Raw genomic sequence first — 21,547 nt, forward strand, 5'->3', positions numbered from 1 at the left:
GTACATTTCCATCCATCCAGTAAAACCTTAAATTGAATTTTACTTCTTAAAATATCCCCTCCAGACATGCTCAAATATATAAAACACTCTGCTTTGAATTTGTGTATGACGTGTTTTTTTCCACAAAAAATTAAATTTCCCGGTTAAAGGTCTTAAAATGACATTTATTCCTTCTCCCTCATTGAAATAATATTGTTTCCACATCAGACTTGCATATATTGTACTGACTGGACCACAGAAAACAGCCTTCTAGTGTCAAACTCTGCACAAACATCAGCTTTGATATCCAAGTGAAGTAACAAGAAGCACAATCATCTTGAGTAGAGGGGGAATTTAAAGGAATATTTCACCAAAGTTGCTTTTGAACGAGAGTCTATAGCAGCTACTTGAGAAGTTAAACGTGACCCTAATCTGTTTGAGCCAAGTCTGTTCAGGTTTGAGTTCGTTTAGACAACAAGACGTCCAGCGAACGTTTTCCTATTGGCTGTCCAGTCCTTTCATTCACTCGTTCATCTGTTCCTTCATCTATTTCTCCTGTCCGTTCATCCGGTCATTCGTTCAGTTGTTCATCAATGAATTGAGCAACACAGTCGTATCCGTGTCCTCACCGTTTACACAAATGGACGGACAGCCGAGTTCTTTTCCTTGTGTCCATCTCCGTTACCATTAAAACCAGCTGGATCAATGCATTGGGAAGCACGGCTATTAGCTCCCATGCAGACCGCTGCTCTTGACTGTAGAGAACTATTGTTCAGCTCCTTTATTTGCTCTGTAATGTATTGATCTGTTTTCTTCACTGCTTCAGGACAACATGACATCAGAAACCACCACTTTAGCCAGGTGGTCAAACAGTATTTAACTGCTAATTTCCACATCTGAGAGAAGAGGTGAAGGGTAGAAACAGAAAGGATTATCACACCAGTCGTGACAGTCACAGGAAACATTATTTTGCTTCTCAAGATGGAAAAGTCTAAAAAACAAAACAGATCAATCAGATTGTCGCCCGTCATCTCTCTCTGTGCCAGCCTGTCCATTCATCTGGTGTGGACAGACAATCTGTTCTTCAACTACAACCTATTTTTCAGTGACTGACAAAACTGTCCAATATCCACATCTAGTATAAAGAAAATCCTACATAAAATCAATTTTTATAAGTGTTCTCAACAGCTGAGTATCGTGCACAGTTGGATGGTAATGCTCAGTGCAGGATGAAAACTAAAGCTGGCAGTATACCCGCTGAAGAAATACAGTTTGACAGGCTCTCGAGAAAAACAGGACACATTTTCAGGTTAAAATAAAGCTCCAAATTGGCTTCGGACTTTTGCTCTGTTGGGCTGTTTTGGAAAAAGGCTCCTCCAGCTGACATTTACTGGTTACAAAATCTTCCACCTTCATGACAGAAAAGTACAGATTATCTTATCTTCTTGAATCTCAAAGTGTCTCCGCTGCCTATTAAGAGTCAGTAAACATGCAGATAAAGACACCCACACAACACCTTTCATTGCAGTGTAACTTTGTATGTTGTTATAAGTAGAGTGAAACATTATTATAAGACTATTTTAAGACCCTTATAGGCTGACAGAGAAAGACAAGTGAGCCAAGGTGTGTCCTTCTTCCTCAGATCGAGCTGATTGTATCTGTCATGTCCTTCATCTTTTCTGAGTCTCATCCAGCCTCCCACCCCGTAACTTGTCAGCTGCCTCCTTTTACTAACTGGCTGCCTCACAGTTCACAGCTCACTGTAGAAGCAGTTACATCTAGAAACTGTGACGTGGAAACGATGCTGCACAAAGCATGTGTGTAACTTAACCTCTAACCCGGGCAAGGGCACAAAGACATCGGGGACCTTAATGCTGCACTTAATAGCGAAGGATTGCTGCCCTCATAAAAACTCAAGAGTCGTGACTGGAAAGCCCTGAAAAATTCATCACATCATCATCTGACTTTTCACTGAGACCAAATGAAAACTTCCACCGTGACGTCTGTGGAATAGACCTGACATTTTTAGCAGTAAAGCACAGGTGCAAAGAATAAGGATTAATTAACGATGAATAGGTCAGGAATTCTTTGCATAACGCTAAACGTGACGCAGACGTTATAAATGCTGTTAGTGAAACCTGTGTTTGTGTCAGAGGTCTGAATTAATATTAAAGCCACAATATACATCACACTCCATCTAAAATATCTGTCTTCATCTCCACAGCGAATGTGTTAACAACCTACCAGCTCGATACAGCTCCAACATGCTGACAAAAGCTGTAAGATAGTTTGAACAGCTGTTTGCAATTTATAGAACAGCCAATTAACAGAAAGTCAATTTAAATGACAGATAGTTGGCACGCAACTTTAAACAACAAAGAACCAACTGTTTACGCAATTACTGTTTTGACAGCCTGTTGAATATCTGTCAGTGTGTTGTTGAGTCACAACAGTGAATGTGATGATACACCGCTTCTTATTTGAAATGCACTACTACCTCCTCTGTTTTTCTTGATCGCAAGGATTTAAATTCAATTTTAATATCTTAAAAAATGCAGAACCTGTGATGGGAAATACATCATTTTGCTTGTAAATGCAAATATTTATTTCATGGCTGCAGAGCTCAACTTTTACTTGTTTTAAATGCAGAAATTCATTTTACTTTTTCTAATAAACAGACATCAGGGGAGAGCACAGTGATGAGAAGGGGAAATAAAGAAGAAATGGGCAAAGGCACATTTAACATTGGTGAAAAAAATGAAAGGAGAGCAAAGGAGAGAAAAATGACGAGAAAGAAAGTACATATAATCCAGCAGCATCTGTGCTGCCCACTTCTGGACTAGACCTCCCAGTGATTTATGGGAATTACAGTCTATCACAGATCGGACCAAGACAGAAGGCATTAGGAGACAATGAGAACAATGCAGTGTTTTAAGGACCTGCGTGCGTGATTTATCAACAACTGGTTGCTATAAATATGACTTATCACCGGTTGAAACGTAATTTAAAAGGGTAAATGGCGAGCAGATGCTGGAGAGCTATTTTTATAATTCTCATCACACGAACTGCTTTGAAAACCTCTTAGTGAAAATGGTCTCAGCCTGTATCTGCTGCCCTCTAAACACAAACATGATTGATTAAAACTGTGCACTCATAGAGACAAAAACACACAGTGCACCTGCTACAAACACAGATATCAGAAATAGAGGCAAACAGCGGTTTTCTGAATGACTGTTAATCCCTTAAGATCCAGTTTTACTCTTTTAATTGCCCTTTTGGAGCTTTATGGTTAGAACGCTGTCTGAGATGATCAAAAATAATCTCTATCAACCATTTCTAACTCTTCACTGAAGGTAAATTATGTTTACTCACTGGCTGAAAGATTCAAACTCAAGACTGTTCTATGTGCATCATTTTATTACCCCAAAATTCAGCCAGACCTATTTGGTATCTTTGGAAACCGGGAGTTTTAAATACATTTCTGTGGGTTTGAATAAAGTTTGGTTAATGAGCAAAAGTTCAATTAGTCATATTGAGGACCTGTATCAGTTGGGTTTTTATTATTTTAAATTAAAGGGAAAGTTCGACATTTGGGGAAATACTTTTATTCGTTTTCTTGCCGAGAGTTAGATGAGAAGATCAATAACACTCTCATGATTATTCAAGGATTATTTTCACCATCAATTACATTATTTTCTTGATTAATCGATATATCATTTTGACTAAAATATATCAGAAAATTCTTAAAAATGCCTGTTATAATTTCTTAGAGCCCAACGTGACGTCTTTGAATGTCATGTTTTCTACAAAATCCAAAGACATTCAGTTCACGATCATGTTCATCTGCTTCTCCTTCCTCACGTTTTCCTCCTTGTTACAGTTCCCTTGCTTCTCTCCGCATCTTTCTTTCAGCCTTTCATTCCTGCTTTCTCTCTTCTGCTGTCACTGTTATCTTAGTCTGACATTTAACAGCAGGTCATCCTGACACAGAGGCAAAATGACACACTTAAGACAGACACTGAATTTCTAAACGTCAGAAATGTCAAAAGAAGTGTCATGTCAAAAACTGCAGTTTCTTTTTTATACATATATGTTTATATATACTGTATATATTTAACAGCTGATCCTACTGAACGCATCTCTGGCTCCTGATGTCATATGAAGAAAACAGAGCACTGCTCCTCTTTTCTTCTGCAATGTGGAAAAAGATATTTAAATTCCACTTAGATGAAGCCAAAACACACCAACTGAAATCTCTCAAGAATTTACATAAAAACTAGAAAAGCCACATGCAACCTACTAATATATTCAGAAGCCACAGTCAATTTATGCACATTTCCACATTAAAAATTCAAATTTTAGATTGTTTTAAACCATTTTTAAATCAATTTATAGTCAGATTTTTTTCAGAGCAGTTACCAGCACTAATAAACTTTGTTTTTTTCTTCCTCTGCCAACTGAGAGATCTACGCTGGGCACAGCAGAGCTCTTACACCTGCTTCTCTGGTAATGGGATGGACTTTAAGCCCCCAACAGATCAGACCAAGCATGCGTGTGTGTGTTAACAAGTGTCAGCTCACATTTGTGTGTGTGTGTGTGTGCACTTGCACGCTCAAATGCATTAGTGTGTCAGTCCGCCGGTTACACACATGCTTTGTGCACTTATCAGCAGACTGGCATGCGTGTGTGTGTATGTGTGTGTGTGTGTGTTTTATCTGGTTCCAGCCTCTAATAGTCAGAGTATAATCCACAGTAATCTGATCACATCCACTGATAGATTAACTCAGATAGGAGCCAAGAGTTCACTAACACACACACACACATTCAGTACTCAGAATGAATGAAGTCAAAAACACACTTATAAACACAAACAAAAAGCACAGACAGTCGTCGTAAAATAAACACTATGTGAGACTTTTTTTTTTTTTTTTTTTACAGCAATAACCTCAAACTCAAGTCTCTGGTTTTGATTTCATTGCGTAAATCCAGATTAAACCATGTTTCTCATACAACAAGTAGTGCCAATGATCTGATTTGCTCTGGAGGCTTAATTCATCACAAAATCCCTCAGAGAGACGACAGTACAGTGAAGCACATCAGGCATCAGGAGCTGCAGGGAGAGGAAGCAGTGAAACGCACTGACGGGCAACAGCACACAGTGATGCTGGTGCAGAAGGTCGAATATCCTGCTGAAGCTACTGTTTGCTAATCTGTTTATATCCTGTATTGGTAGAAAGCCAAGAGACTGAGTCCTCGCTAAACAAAATGTATTTATCTACTGCGTTAAACTGATTTTGAAGACAAAACAACAGAAAAGTGCCTCACCGTCCGTTTAACACACATTTTCATTTTGAAATGTGACTAATTGTAGGATTTTTAGGGTTTGAGTGTGTCTGATGTGTTGATGTCACTAGAACCCTGAGAAGGGATGTTATTGGTTTTCTAGTCACTGCAGTATGTTGTTTTATGTCACAGGGCAGCGAGCAACAGGGAGTGCCACTCAGGTTTGTTGTCATGAGGAAAATTTATCTTTTTAACGTTAAGCTTACGTCCCCCAAATCCCAACTGAATCATATCTCTTTACTACTCCACTCTAATTTAATCTACTAAAATCTCTACTACTCAAACTCTCCTCTTTGTCTTTTACTAGCTTCCCAACATAATCAGGGTTACTTTCAGTGCACTGTGTCCCTGACTGCACACCGTTTTAAATGCTTTAAATGTGAATGTAAAATACACTCAAATGGAGCATTAGTCTACATTAAAAGGCAAAAATATTTCAACTGCAGTTATGCTTGAGTATAAAATATTAATTCTTGTTAATATTTTATATCCAACTATAACCACAGTCTATTGTGTGCTTTTATGTAAAGCATAGAGAAAGATCGTATCATCGCCTGAAGCTTGAGGTTAAGCTGCTTCAAACTTCACTGACACTGCTGCTAAACTTCAAGAAACAAGAGTGAAAGACTGCGTCGACCAACAAATCACCACAGAAGAAAAGAAATTAGGATTTATGCTTAAACTATGTTTCACCGTGACACATTTTAAACTCACTTCACGTTCATAACATTTTCACTTCAGAGGGAATTTAGCATAAACGTACAACCTCTGAATTTGTTGATAACATGTTGGTCTTATCTCAGGGTTTTCCATGACTTTTCAAGGATCCATCATAGAATTTCCATGACCATTCACAACCTTTAAGTACATGAACAGAGGTGTACTTTAGTTAATTATTGCATGAAAATTAAACAGCAATCTTTTTCTTCTTTTTCTCTAATTGTAAGTTATCATCATATTCACTTCAAATACTCCAAACTACAGATGCTGTCATTACATGCCCTTTATTACAAGCACAGCTTTGCAGGCACTTAGGATAATAAAGTCTGGAAATGGCTTTCGAGCATCAGGGAACTGAACTGAACTGACTTGCTAATACACAATTAAAAATGCATTATCAACTAAAAAAGGGGCTTTAACAAAAAACACCTCTGGCCTCACAAGATGTGATACAATGCTATAGTGTATTTCAATTATTTACTGCACTCGCATGGCTTTCCTTTGAAGTTATTATGATCTGTTTGGCACAACAAGGCTGTGCACACATTAACAAAAGAGAAAATGTTGAGCTCCACAATGTATTCTTAAACAATTACAGACACATGACAGCCATAAGAAAACAAAGCAGTATGATGCTACATTCAAGAAAACAACTAACATTCAACCATCATGGATTGTGTTTTAAATTTTAACTCAACACCCAGGTCTACTCCTCCTCTAAATCTGACAGGTTTGCTCTCTTGTTGTTTGCCGTTTGCTGCAGCCTATTTGATTAATGATAAATGTCATATTTTGTGTCATCTCTGCCTTCTCTACAAATTCATCATTTATTGCACAAGATGTTGAATGTCTGACACAAGTTGTTTTCTTTTTTTTACTTCAGTTCTTGAAGTTCATTGGCCATGCTCTTCCTTTTGACAGCTTTTGATTTGCTTTCTTTTCCTTTTCTCTTGTCATCAAGTATCGAACTTTCCTTACTATCGAATTTTCCACCATGACTCACTTATTCGCTCCACACTGACTTGTCCATGGGACATGACCAACAGAATTCGGATCACATCCCAAAGACTTCTCCAGCCAGACTGTGCAGCAATGGTCTCATGGAGCAGCACATCAAGACTGTCAGACTTGGGTTCAAAATGAGCAAAAGCAGAAGACAGAAGACTCATGACTCATTGATGCATCCACTTGGCTTGCAGCAACCAGTGTATGAAGAGTTGTTAGAAAGGCCTTGGTCCCCTTTCTTATTTCTAGCGCCTGCCTCTCTGTGATTTTGATGGCCTCTGAGCTGTCTGATGGATGTTTCTGCCACAAATCCAATATCAAGTTTGCCAACCTCCTAGTCGAGGGAAGAATTGTCAGTATTGATCAGGAGAAACTTCTGCATGTTGGTGGCTTGTTTCAGGACCATGTCCTTCATAAACCGCTCCATAAGCCCTTACAACAAACACAAGGAAGGTACAGCAATGAATGTGTTGAGAAAGGCAGCTTTTGTGCACCCACATGTAAACCATCCAGTGATCTTGCTGTCTGGGAATATTTTCACAAACAGTGCAATAACAAAGAGAATAAAGAGTGCTATGGCCTCCACACATCTGAAGTCCCTTTCAGGGGCTGGCAGTACAGTGAGCGCCTATGGAAAGCTACGAAGCTGGAAGTTCACAGACTGTATCTCAAAGATCTCATGGGTACCCTCAATAACATGGTGAAGGCTGAGAGATCCTCTTATTTTGCTAATCTCATCTCTGTCAACGAGAAAAACCCTAAAGTCCTGTTTGATACTGTAAATCACATTGTCTCTCCCAACATCCCTAAACTTCCAATCCTATCAAACAGTGACTGCAATAACTTTCTCAAATATTTTATAGACAAGGTTGCCAATATCAGGGCAAACATCTCATCCATGCCCAGTCTGCTTACTAGTGTCCATGGAGGATATAGCAGCCCTGGTAGGACAAATGAAACCCTCCTCGTGCCCAGTAGATGTCCTACCAACCACTATGTTTTTAAAAGGTCTTTAACTGTATCGGACCCTGCATAGCCAATATTATAAACAGCTCTCTCCTATCAGGGTGTGTCCCCAGTCACTTTAAGCAGGCTATTGTTCAGCCTCTTTTGAAGAAATCAAACCTGGATCCCTCCCTGCTGGAGAACTACAGGCCCATTTCAAAATTCCCTTTCTTTTCCAAAATTTTAGAAAAGACTGTGGAGAAATAACTGGTTCAAAGACTAGAATTGCACAGGGTGTTTGATACATTTCAATCTGGTTTCCATAAACTGTACTCCACTGAAACAGCTCTCCTGAAGGTCTCAGATGACATTTTTATGGCTGTAGATGCCGGAGACTGTTCTGTTCTAGTACTATTGGAACTTAGCGCAGCGTTCGATACTGTGGACCATCACATTCTGATCTGGGACTGCATTGGAGTGGTTCTCCTCATACCTCACAGATAGATCTTTGTCAGTCTCTGTAGGTGAATTTGAGTCGGACACTGCAGCTTTGTCATGCAGTGTCCCCCAGGGATCAGTCTTGGGACCCATTCTATTCTCCATATACATGCTGCCACTAGGACAAATCATCAGCAGTTTCAAGAACATCTCCTATCATATGTACGCTGATGACATCTAGTTGTACTTTTCATTTAAACCTAATGAGCTTCACAAACTCTCTGTACTTAACAATTGTTTAAATTAGGAGTTGAATGGCAAACAATTTTCTGCAGTTAAACGCAGACAAAACTGAAGTCCTGATCTTTGGCCCTGACAATCTTCAGTCAGCAATCAGGCAGAACCTTGGTGCCTTATCTTCATCCTCCCGGTCTTGCCTGCGCAATCTTGGTGTAATTTTCAACCAATCCATGAGTTTTGAAGCGCATGTTAAGGCGCTAACTAAATCATGTTTTTTTCACCTGAGAAACTTAGCCAAACTCCGGTCTGTGGTATCAAGAAATGAAATGGAGATGTTAATACATGCTTTCATCTCATCACGTTTGGACTACTGTAACACTCTTTTTACTTGTCTTAACAAATCTTTCATACAACACTTACAAACTGTCCAAAACGCTGCTGCTAGGCTTTTAACACAATCCAACAGATGGTCACATACAACTCCTATTTTAATCTCATTGCACTGGCTCCCAGTAAATTTTAGAATTCATTTTAAAATTTTGGTTCTCACTTATAGAGCCCTACATGGCCAGGCTCCACAGTACATTAGTGACCTTCTGCACCCCTACACCACTAGTCAAGTTCTTAGATCCTCCACCCAGGGCTTTCTAAGTGTACCTCGTACACATTTTAAGATCCAGGGGTATCATGCCTTCCAGTCAGCAGCCCCTAAACTTTGGAACACTCTTCCAACAAGCTTAAGGTCCTTGGATAATGTAGACTCTTTTAAAAAGCAGCTAAAAACCCATTCGTTCAGACAGGCATTTGGGTAGTATGTGCTATTTTATCTTAGCTTGCCCATTTTATCTGCTCTACTTGTGTATTTTATCTGGTGTCTTTGCTTTTCTTTATTCTGATTTTATTTTATTTTATTTCTTTGACTGCAAAGCACTTTGTAACTGGTGTTTGTGAAAGGTGCTATATAAATAAACTTTGCTTGCTTGCTTTAAGATTTCGGATGAAAAAAGTCCGGCTACTAAAAACTCTTTTCATTCTCCACAACAAGACACACACCCTTCACTGACAGAAGAAACTTAAGAAACCTAAACATTAAACTATTAAAAAATGAGAGAAACACCATTTTTTCAATCAGTACCTCCTAATTTGCCTGATCATCACAGTTCCTGAAAAGCACATTATCTAAAGGGACTTTAACGGTTCCTGAACTTTGTAGTTCATGGAGTTTGTAAAACAAATGTCACATGGTCCATCACTAGAAACAAAGAGTGTTGAGTTTGCCAAAAGCTGTCGGACAAGCTGGAAAACAAAAATTAGATTGCAACCCGCCAGTTAAATCTATTATTCCCCCTAATATAATGGCATGGAAACAAAATTGGAGACATGGTTCAGTATGTATTTTGCTCAAAAATGTAAGATCTTCATCTACACAAGATTCAGTGAGAGTTTGTGCGTTCACGCTGTGACCATGTTAATGACCCTGATTCAGGCTCCCTGCAGTGATGCTGTCCTCTCTGACTCGCACTGCATGTTGTTTATCCAGGAGAAGAAAGAATCTAGAACAAGTCACATTTTTCCCTCCTCTTTAATCACAGCTATGTGTCCTCAGGCCCCACATACACACACACACACACACACACACACACACACACACACACACACACACACACACACACACAGTTTCTTCTGGCAATGGTTCAACATGAAAGGATGAAAAGAGTGAAACGGGCTTGCTGCTGAAAAAAAAAAGAGCCATAACTGGGATGTCATTACACACAGGAGGAGAGCGAGGTTAGATGAGGAGGCAGAGGGAAGGTTTTGGCATTTGTGGTTGTTTTGTTTTGCCTCCCAGCAGAGCTCCCCAGCAATACAGTATTTAAGTTCAACCTGCTGAAACTAACTGTTTTCATGCCTCCGTGACGGCAAACGTCGGAATGAAACTGTCAAATTACATATCACTGAACTTTTCACCCCCTCCTTCCTGTTTCCCTCTAACTTCATCTCATTTTAATGCATCTCATCTCCCTCCTCTCTTCAGCTTTTTGTCATGTGGCTGCATCTCCTACCATCTCCTCTCCCCTTGCTGATACTCCCTCTGCTTCTCCTCTCTCATATTTCCCCACCAGATGCCACCTCCACGGATCATCCTAGACTTTTTACTCTCCTCTTCCTTCTTTGTCTTCCTCAGTCACCAATTTCACATTTTGAATTTTATTCAGGTGTTTTTTTTCCCCAAGATGCTGCACAGTACTACTTGCAAAATAAAAAAAAATAAAAAAATCTACTGTCATGCCTGGAAGAGACCCAGTATTAACATATGCTGAAAGCTCACACATCCAAAGTCCTTTTATTAACAATATGGTCCAGTAGCTTAAAGGACTTCAAGTGAGACTATGAGGCTTTAAGTTGAAGCCTCTACAAAACGAAAAAAAGAGAGCTTTTCAGGAACTCTGTCTGATGCTGAGAATTTTTTAAATTTATCTAACTGCTCCTGCTAAATACTGCTGAAGGGAAATATTATAGCGGAACATTTTGCGCATGATTAAACTCTTGCCACGGCTGGTTGGCAAACATGTGAGAGCTGCTCTCTGTAAGAGATCAAGACAGACAGACAGAGAGAGAGAGAGAGAGAGATGGAAACTTATAAATGAAAACCAAAAGGAGTGAAAAGATGAAAAACAGTCAGCCTGTGGAGGGTTTATCCATGTTGATTAAGTCATACAAGCCTCGGAGGACCACGCCATCTTTAATCAGACATTAAATAGTGATCATACTCACTGTAGACTAGGTCTTCACCTACGATTTAAACAACACTTGAGGGGGAGTGGTCAGCAGCATGAAAACAACACTTTTCTGAGTGTTTTTTTCCCCAAGCTGTATGACTTTTTTCTCAGAAATGCTGAAATACATTTTCTTTTACTTTTACTTTTTAAAGCTTGAAAATCATCCATACTGCTGTCATGCATATTTCCACATGACAGACACACTATCCTGTTCCAAGGAAGAAATTCCCCCACTTACGTCCAACGGGCAAATAAAACAACATTAACGTGCACAGTCACTATGACTTTCATGCTGCTCAATCTACATTCAATAGCGCTCCAACACTGTAGTTCACATTTAGCAAAAATATTCATACCAGGAATTCAAAAATATAAAACTTGACACTAAACAATAACAAGTAAAATCTGAAGCACTGAACAATATTTAAACAACATCACTTACTTTCTGAGCTGTTAAGAATTCAGACTTTCAGTTTTGAAATTCCCAAGAACAATTAGGACTGATTTCTCAGGAGGAAACACATTTTGATTGTTAAAAAACAATTTGACTGGTTTACTTGCAACTCATCATGTTGTAGTGATTCGTCTCCCTTCAGAGTTAATTACATTTTTTCTATTTCACAAAGCGCCTGTTAACAGAGAGAATAATACAATCGTCACTCCATAATCTGCCCCTCTTTGTGGAACAATCTGTATCTGCTTTTCTAAAACCTAAACAAAGCTAAACAAAAGATGGCATCGACACCAGTTATACAACAGTAATTAAACTGTCAGTCTGCTGGTGTACTTTAGCAGGCAGCCTGTCGGTTTCAGTAAGATGATATTTTTTCTGCGACATTTGAAAAACTCTGCAGGATTCACTATGTCCAAATATTAGACAAGTAGAGATTAGGACAGGAGGACAGACAGATATAATAAATCTACCTGGACTTTCACACAGTACTGTTCATGGATTTGTTCAGTCAACAAACACTGTATAAATAAAGATTTTTTTTTAAAAACCACTACGTCTCTCTGTGTCTTTGCGTCCGTCTGTCTCTCTAACATTTCATACGGCATGGCAGAGAGGGAAAGTCATCCAAAACATCACAGAACTATCAGAAGTGTGTCAGACTCGCACTCACATCGCTGCTGATACACGGCTGTGGGAAATGCCTGCTCTACTTCAAACATGTCAGGGAACTCATTAGAGAGTGTGTGACTTTAAAATAATGTCACTCCATAATAAAACCTCTATGCAAGAGAGAAAATGAAGGAGAAAGACAGAAAGAAAGCAAGGAAAAACAAAGAAGAAGAAGAGAGAGAGGGGGGTTTGTAAAAGACTTCAACCCTGAAGCTGCTTCGACTGCACTCGTTTGAGAATTCAGACGTCACTGAACAAACTGTGACAAGTCACACCAAGGTGTGTGTGTGTATATGTGTGTGTGTGTGTGTGTGTATGTGTGTGTGGGGGAGATAGAGAGAGATAGAGAGAGAGAGAGAGAGAGAGAGCAAGAGAGACTCGGGGGGTGTAAGACAGCTCAATGGAGCAATTGTGTGTGCTGGCCCCCTTCCCAAAACCCCATCTGCATCCTACACACACACACACACACACACACTCACACACACACACACACACACACACACACAGAAAAAAAGACATGCACAGAAAGATGCACACACATTCCCACACAGACACACACATCATCACCAACCTAAAGTCAGCGCACACACAAACCAGAAATCTAACTGACTGTCTTCAGTTCCTGTCAGACTGAGGTGGGTGACGGCTAAATGATCTGACGTGAAGAGGAGGACCCAAGCAGCTCAAATTAAGACGTCCAATAATCGACTTTGCTCTCTCTTGCTTGCTGCCCAGATGCAAAAACAGCGAACTGGCAAACTTCAATCACAACATAACAGCCAAATCATTCAGGAGAGAAAAAAGTCACCCTTGCCTATCATGCCTATTGTCTTACACAAAGATTGTTGGTTAGAAAGACAAACAATTCTGTGATTTCCACCATTTTATCGTTTATTAAAGCTCTTAATAGTAAGAAGTACAAACGCACTTTCGGCGCTCAGAAAATGTCCGCAGGGTGGAACATCTTTCCCACGGGGAAAATCGAGTTTTAAGTATCTGAGCTCTCTGCATCAGTGATTCTCTGAAACTGCAGTTCAGTGACACTGGAGGGAAGTGGGCGGACTACTGACTACTGATTCAACTACATTTTAACAGCGAGAAGAAAATATTCAATTTTATTAGAGCTGCATCTACAAATGTTTTTACTCATTTACTCTCTAAAATGTTCGAAAACAGTGAAAGATCACTTCATTAAACCTCAAAGATATTCAGTTTACAATAATATAAAACAAAACAGTAACTATTCCTCACATTTGAGATTCTGGTGAGGCTTTAGCTTTATTTATATAGCACCTTTCAAAAACAAAGTTACAAACTGCATTATATTAAAAACAGATGATGCAAGTAAATTAGATCCAAAACAAAGATACAGACAAGATAAATAGTACAACAATTACCATCTGTTAAGAAAAAGCCATAAGATAAAAGTGAGTCTTAAGAAGACATTTAAAAGATGACACTGAGTTTGCCCACCTGAGATCTCCAGGAAGGGGGCTCAACAGCTGAGGGGCTGAACATCAAAGATCCGGTCCCCTATAGTGACAAGTCAAGATTTTGAAACCATTAGCAGGGCCCTGGTGGAGGATCTCAAGCAGCGATCAGGCTCATAAGGAGTTAGCAGATCACAGATACAGACAGGACTGACCATCCTGGGCTTTAAAAACAAGCAGTGAAGTCTTAAAATCAATTCTAAAGCTCACAGGTAACCAGTGAAGGGCAGCGAGGGTTTTTGTAATGTGGTCACTCCTCTTAGTACGTGTTAAAAGCCTGGTAGCAGCATTTTGTACCAACTGCAGTCTTTGGATGTTACGCCTGGTGATACCAGAATAAAGTGCACTGCAGTAATCAAGTCTGGAGGAGATAAAAACATGGATGACCTTTTCTGAGTCTGCAGAGGAAAGGAAAGAACTGATTTTGGTTAGCTGTCTCAATTGTCATTATTAGATAAGATACATTATGAGACACCCAGACTAGAGGGGAGATTGTTAATGCTGCTAGTGCTGGGGCCTGAGGGGCTAATTATAATCACTTCTGTTTTGGAGTCAGGACATAATACACGAAACATCAGTGGTACCAGGCTTTAACGGGACATACAACTAGATGTCATCCTCGTAGCAAAGGAAATTGATGCTATGTCTAGGCATCATTTGCCCCAGGGGTAGCATGTACATGGTGAATAAGAGGTCCCCTCTTATTAAAATAGACTCTTGGGGGACCCCACAAAAGCATTAAAGAGAAGGTCCTGTTCGACAGATAGGAGATGAACCGGTCCAGAGCCACATCACTGATGCCAACATAGTATCTCAGGCAGCTTATTAAGACATTATGATCCACTGTGTCAAATGCTGAGCTGAAGTCAAGGAGATTTAAAATGGAGTACAGGCTGGTGTTGGCTACAAGCAGTAAGTCATTGGTGACCTTGACAATAGCAGTCTCAGTGCTCTGTAGGGAGCGGAAACCAGATTGAAATTTTTCAAATATTTGCTGTTTATAAAAGATCAGTTGAGTGGAGACATTTTTTTCTAAAATCTTCGATAAAAAAATGCAACTTGGAGATGGATCTAAAATTGCTTCAAATGGAGGGATCTAGAGAGGCCTTCTTTAAAAGAGGGTAAACAGTGGCATGTTTAAAATAGGAGGGGAAAATACCAGCAGACAGACAGCAGTTAATAATGGCTAAAATATCTGGATCAACCATCTGAAATACAGCTTTTAAAAACCAAGTAGGAATGTAGTCTGAGGGGCAGGTGGATGATTTTGAGAGTGCAATAGTACATTCCAGAGTAGACAGAGAGATTTCACTGAAGTGGGTTAATGTTGAAGGTGGGCAGGAGTTTCAATAATGATGACTGCCTCCAATAAAAATGTCCCACGTAGCCTGGAATCCCACAATGCCTTGTCAAGCGATCACTCATGTCCCATAATGAATGGATGAATTAATTAATTAATAAAAATGAATGGGGGCAAACTTTGTACCACGTTCAGTGGGTCTTCACCGATATTTTCACCATTCATTTTAGTGTAAATTTGACCCAAACACAATCATTAACCAGTAAAATGACCAGTGTGGCCACTTTCCCGAAACATTTTCTTTAAGGTCGGCCTGTTGCCCAGGACGACCAACCTGTCTGTTCATCTGTCTCCCTGCCTGTCAGCGATGGTTCAACAGACACAATAAACAGAGCTCAGGTTCATGGTGTTGTGGTGTCCGTTACATCTATTGTTGTAGCACTGTAGTTATCCTTTGAAAAACACACACACACAGGTCTTTTTATGTTCAGTGAGAAGGGTCAGAGACAGGACCTTCTGTGTTTCTGTCTGGGAGTGCAGGAGGACACGAGAGAGCATCAAAAGCGATAGATAAAAAGTGAGAAAGAATGCCAAAAAGAAAAAGAAAACTGGAGAACACAGTTGATTCACAGCTGTTGACAGAAGCAGTGAAGAGATCTGTGGGGGTGAAAAACAAGACAGGAGACGACACTTGTTACATTTTCCTCACTGTTATGATGTGAAACTATCCAAACTATGTCTTTTATCTCTCTACCTGAATTTAAAGATGATCCTTTTATGCTGTATGAGAGTCAAAACACCCCAATCTGGAGGCATTATACAATCACAAACTTACAATCATCCGTCTGAAAACAAAAATGTTAAATTTCAATTCCTGGAAGGTTTAAAAAAAAAAAAACGCCAGATTTTCATGTGGCAGTAATGATTATTCAGCATTGTGAAAGCTGCTTATTCCCCCGCTGTTAGACGGCGGGAGTTTGAGAATTAATTTGAACAAATGACTCTTGATAATGGGCAAGTTCAGATTCAATTTTCGGAAAAGAGGGAAGGCGCTGCTGGAGACACTGAAAGAGGGAATGCGAAAACAAGACGGGGCGAGTGGGAGAAGAGGAGGGTGAATGATGAAGAAGGGAGGGAGATGGAGTGAAGTGCTGAATCATCTGAGTGTGTCAGCAGAGGGAAAAAAGTAGGTCAGGGTGGTGGGGTGCACAGAGTGGGGATGTTAAAATCCCCAATTCAGTCATACAAAGTCTTTCATCAACCACTTGCTTCCTCTCTTTTCTTTCCCTACACCCCCCTTCCTCCCTGCCTTCTTTGATGCCCTCCCTCCTCCTCCTCCTCCCTGCTCACAGTAAATGATTGTCCCCTCCTTGACCACAGCGGTAGTTTGTGATTACTACGACCAAAAAAATAGTTCCTCCTTGCTTTAAGACAATCTGCATGTTGGGAGGTGCTTTCGTTAGATTGTTTAATACATGAAAATGATGGTGATTTGTGAAAACTGCAGCTCCTGGTGATTTTTTTAGAGAGGATATGATGAAGAATATTGGGAGAGACGTTAGACTGAAAAGGGCAGAAAGAACTAAACTGCAAATAGATTTGGCAAGATTGATTAATTTACAGTAAGACCCCCAAAAACAAGGTTGAGGTCATGAATGTTACGGTACTGATAGCCACTGAAATGTTACCTCATATCATAGGAGTCTGTGTGTGTGTGTGTGTGTGTGTGTGTGTGTGTGTGTATATGGAGACAGTTTGGTTGGAACAACAAAATGCTGTAAGTCTATAAATGTTTTCTTTCCCATAAAAGGAGAAAAGTTTTCTGTAAGGCAGCAGGAGAAGGTGTGTTTTCATGGTTTCATGTATGGATGTGAGCAGTAGTGGTGAGTAATGCGTGTATGTTGCTATGTGTGTGTTTGTTTAGGCTGAACTACAGCCAAGATTTCTACAGTCTCCGTCAGTTTTCTTTACCCCGACCTACGTTGCCCCATGTGTGTGTGCTGCATAAAAACGTTATGTTTGTAAGACCAAACACAGAAATGTGCATGCATAACCTTTGCTCTAGATTTGAAAAACCCAGTGTTCATATTATTCCTTGTTAAACATCTGTTTTTGTTAAATTAAGCACATATGCACAAGCCTGATTCCAACTCCCACTGCAGTGTATTAATGGATGTCGACAAACTCCTGTTTGAACATAAACCAGACCTGTTCTGTCTTTGGCCTGGCACCAGTAACATCCTCTAAAAATGCCAATGCAGCCTTTCTGCCATTACACAATGGTATAGATTGTGAGCCTGTTGGCAGGTCAAGTCTGAAATCCGCTGGTTTTATTCCAACATTAACACACAATGTGGATGATGAAATGTAAGCATATTTATTCATGCTACAGAGTCATGAGTCGTATGTGTAGTAATAGGGATGTGAAGTGGATAGAGCCATTTCAGGCTTTCCTGGTTCCACAAGTAAAAGTCTCATTAATTTCTACTTAATATTAATAACAATATCTTTAATTTCTCCTTAATAGGTCCATGCATTCTTCCGGTAGACAGTGTTACGTGATTCACAGTTGGAGCAATTCTACTGCAGGTAGAAGCAAAAAAAACTTAGAACTTAAAACACAGTACTTTTGAATTCTGGTCAGTTTTGGATAGATTCACCAAGTATGGCGCTGCATATTGTTCCCAACTGCAACAATGAAGCATTTTGAATTAATTAACGCTCTGTTTTGCACTTCTGATGGGTTTCTTCTCCATAGCAACCGCGCCTGAGGCTACTGTAGTAATTAGAACCATCCACCACGCAAAACTAACGAAGTTGAAATAATTTAAACTGTTAGTCAAGAGCATAAACCTATATGATCGTTATAATATCCAGGTGAGTCTCGTGTCTGTATGTTAAGTAACATTGAGGTTAGAGGTGAGAGGAGATCTAAACACAGCATCTACAAACCTGTTATATGATGTCCTGAAAAGATTAAGACTCAAAATACCATCAACCAAAGTCCCTCTTGGATGTTAGCCATCTTTTCACCACATTAGGCTGCTGGAGTTTGTACTCAAGCAACACCAGACTCATCTAAGTTTGTGGTGTAAAGCCAATCTTTCTGACTAGCGACCCGTTAAAATGAAGCCATGTTTCATAACAAAAAGCAAAGATTAGAAAAAAGATACACCTACTTTTGTGGAGCAGAAACATATTTTTCTGCTTGCCAACCCTGTTTCTCATTTGATCACTCCTCAGTTTCATCTTTTGACCTCTTGTTGGGGTCTTGACCCTCAGGTTGGGAACCACTCATGTTCCCTCTTCATATACGTTTTTGTGCGACAAGAGCTGCGTACATCTGGTCTCGATGGGTCCTCTTTGATGTGAGTGTGGATGCGTTTGTATGCATGCGTGTGTGCGTTATAGCACACGCTGAGATCACGTCATGAACTCAGCTTACAAAACGTTAAAACACATCATGTTGGACAGGCAAGGTTACAGACAAGGAGCAGATGTAAGACTTTTAAATGAACGCTAATTACACACTCCAACTCTTGTTCTGTAACTTTTCTGGCACACGAAGGAGATTTTTTTTTTGTAATGGGATACAGGCCCTTTGAAACAAATTACTACTCTCATCATGCAGCTCTCCCTGAGGAAAGGCATACGTCTCATTTTGAGTTATGACCTGTTGTTAAAGTAACTAGACAATGACATATTACAGACCATTATCAAGACGTTTTTATGAACAGTTTAGGGGTGTGGACTGTTTTCAGGGGGTGTTTTTCACAGTTTGGTTCATTTATCATGAATAATTGGCCCTGAAGCATTTTAAAGGCTATGAGAAGAGTCCTCATCATAACATTACATCAGTGACACGCAAGCAACAAACATCTACTATTCATTTGTCAAATTATCAGAGAAAATAAACTGTCCATTCTGTGGTATTTTGTTCATTTTGGTGATGTGATTTGAATCTGTTGCTTTTATTTCAACTTGTTAGTGATTGTGATACTGGACTGACAGTTGCAACACTTCCTTTTTATTCAGTTCTGATATTGAGAAATGCATCATGTGTAACATTTGACCTTTATTTCCATAGATCAGTCCAGCAGAGTTTGTATTATTTTATTTTACTCAACCACATTTGAGTTTTTCTCACACTTCTGCTTTGTATTTTCATGATCATCCTGCTGAGAAACTAGCTGAACTCTCTCCAACAGTACAGCTGTGCTGCATTATCTGAAATCGTCCCACAGCATACACAGGTTCACTTGAGGCTGAACTAATTAAAGTGTTGACATGGTTTTTGCTAACAACCCTTAAGACACCATCACCTGCAACTGGTCACGAGTGTTATTCCTATGTGTCCTTTGGGCTGCATTTCTGTGGTTTATTTCTTGTTTCTGTCCTATGCTCATTTGTTGAATCGATGCAGGCTGATTAAAGCTGGGAGAGGATTAAGACAGTATGGCCCTGCAGGAATAATCTGCTCTTGTCTTGTAGTTCAGCTACACATTTTAAACTTCTCCCATCAGTATAAGTAGATCAATTTATCAAATTAGAATCCAGTGTCAAATCCCGCATCAAATCTTATTATGTTTACCTTTCAATAATTTCACCAGCTTAGCTGTGTGGTCATTAAAGTAAACTGAAGTAAACTGAATATGAAAGTAAAAAGGCTAAAATAACTACAACTTAAATATGTCTAATCAACTTTTGTTGGTAGAAAAATGACAGTTTTTATTCAGTTCACAGCTATAATGTACTGTACTTCAAGAGCTACGTACTCCAAATATTGAAGGTTCTGTTTCAGAGCTTGGAGGATATAAATCAAAGTTGAACTTGGCAATTCTTAAATTAAATCGACGTGAGGCGATCACAAAGTTGGTTCCTGATCAGCTACAGTCCACCACTCACACAGTCGGCCGTACAGTGATGTCTCTTCACTAACACTAACATTTCTTCACAAACAATCTTTGGCTGTGAACCAGCTGCAGAGAGCACACTAACGAGAGCCAGACTTTTTACTTTACGTTACGGAATTAACGTTAATTAGCTAAAGCTGATCTAATCTGCTGCCGCTGTCGGTTATTTCAACCTGTGACAGCAGCGTCCTGCTAAAAGAAAATGAGAAGCTTGCTACCCTCTGTTGCTCTTTGCATATAAAGAAAGAGTGAGAAAAGAGATTTGTTATCTTCAGAGCTTGAAGAATCTGGATATTTTGCTGACTAGTAAACAGATCCAAAGCTATCAGAACCTGTACCTACATCAACAAAGACACCAAGACACAGTGACTATACAGACCTTTACTTTCAACACCACATTCAACAGCAGTGCAATATCTACACAAGTTTGATTTTAATTTCTAGTAAACTGTGAGAAGTCAGTAATAGCTCAGTAATCAGAAATAGCAACAGCACAGACATCAGTCCAACCAGAACACAAATCCTCTGGTGCCACAATTTATCTCAGTCCTGGCAATGTCGTTCTGTAAATCTAATTTCATTTAGCTGTGTTCATACATTGTAATCAGTCAGCTGACATGAGCCATGCACACACAGCCATCTCTGCTGGCTGTTTATGGCTCTGGATCCTCGTGCTGCTGTAGTTACAACCTGTTGGGTCAATCATTTACAGGCAGGAACAGTGAAGTTTCAAAATTTACAAACCCTTGTGACACGCTCTGCCACCGCCAGTTGTGTCAGGAACAAAGACAGCTGACAGACAGCAGATTGTACTGTAATAATGAAAAAGTCCATAAAAAACAGTCTGTAAGTGTCCCGTATTGTACACCATCCAAACATAAGTACTCCACCTCCTTCCTGAAGTTTGGGCCCGGCCAGCTGTACCTGCGTCAAACTGCAAATTAGCAGCAGACTTGGCCTCATCTGTAACATGACGTTAGACTCCAGAGCATAATAACAAGCAGAAGAGAGGGTGCGAAACAACCCGTTTCAAACCAACCCGAGCTAAGGTGTTAGACGGTTTTAGCTATTCTTAGCTCGTCTTAATGGGGTCTGACACAATCACATCTGCTCCACCCCCACTGAGCTGGAAGCACAGATAAATCAAACCAACCTTTTAAGGCAGAAACACACGCAGAGACACAGAAAAAAAGGCTGCTGGCCCGAGAGCTCATGATATTCTGCTACTCTCTTTACACAAGTGGTTTCTAAAACTGTGGGTTAGGGCCCAA

The 21,547-nt window shown here is 39.8% G+C and overlaps 1 protein-coding gene across 4 annotated transcripts in view; it reads right to left on the reverse strand.

Annotated features, from left to right (window-relative positions):
- Positions 1 to 21,547, reverse strand: part of galnt2 (UDP-N-acetyl-alpha-D-galactosamine:polypeptide N-acetylgalactosaminyltransferase 2) — a 59,744-nt gene that overhangs the window by 25,902 nt on the left and 12,295 nt on the right. For 2 of the 4 annotated variants that reach the window (XM_042408869.1, XM_042408859.1), the window contains exon 2: positions 14,047 to 14,106. The exons of the other annotated variants lie outside the window; for them this stretch is intronic. In XM_042408869.1, coding sequence (XP_042264803.1) covers positions 14,047 to 14,106 — 60 coding nt within the window. The remainder of the gene's footprint in view (positions 1 to 14,046; positions 14,107 to 21,547) is intronic. 4 annotated transcript variants of the gene reach the window in all.

The sequence above is a fragment of the Thunnus maccoyii genome, chromosome 1 (assembly GCF_910596095.1).
Source record: "Thunnus maccoyii chromosome 1, fThuMac1.1, whole genome shotgun sequence".
Taxonomy (NCBI): Eukaryota; Metazoa; Chordata; class Actinopteri; order Scombriformes; family Scombridae; genus Thunnus; species Thunnus maccoyii.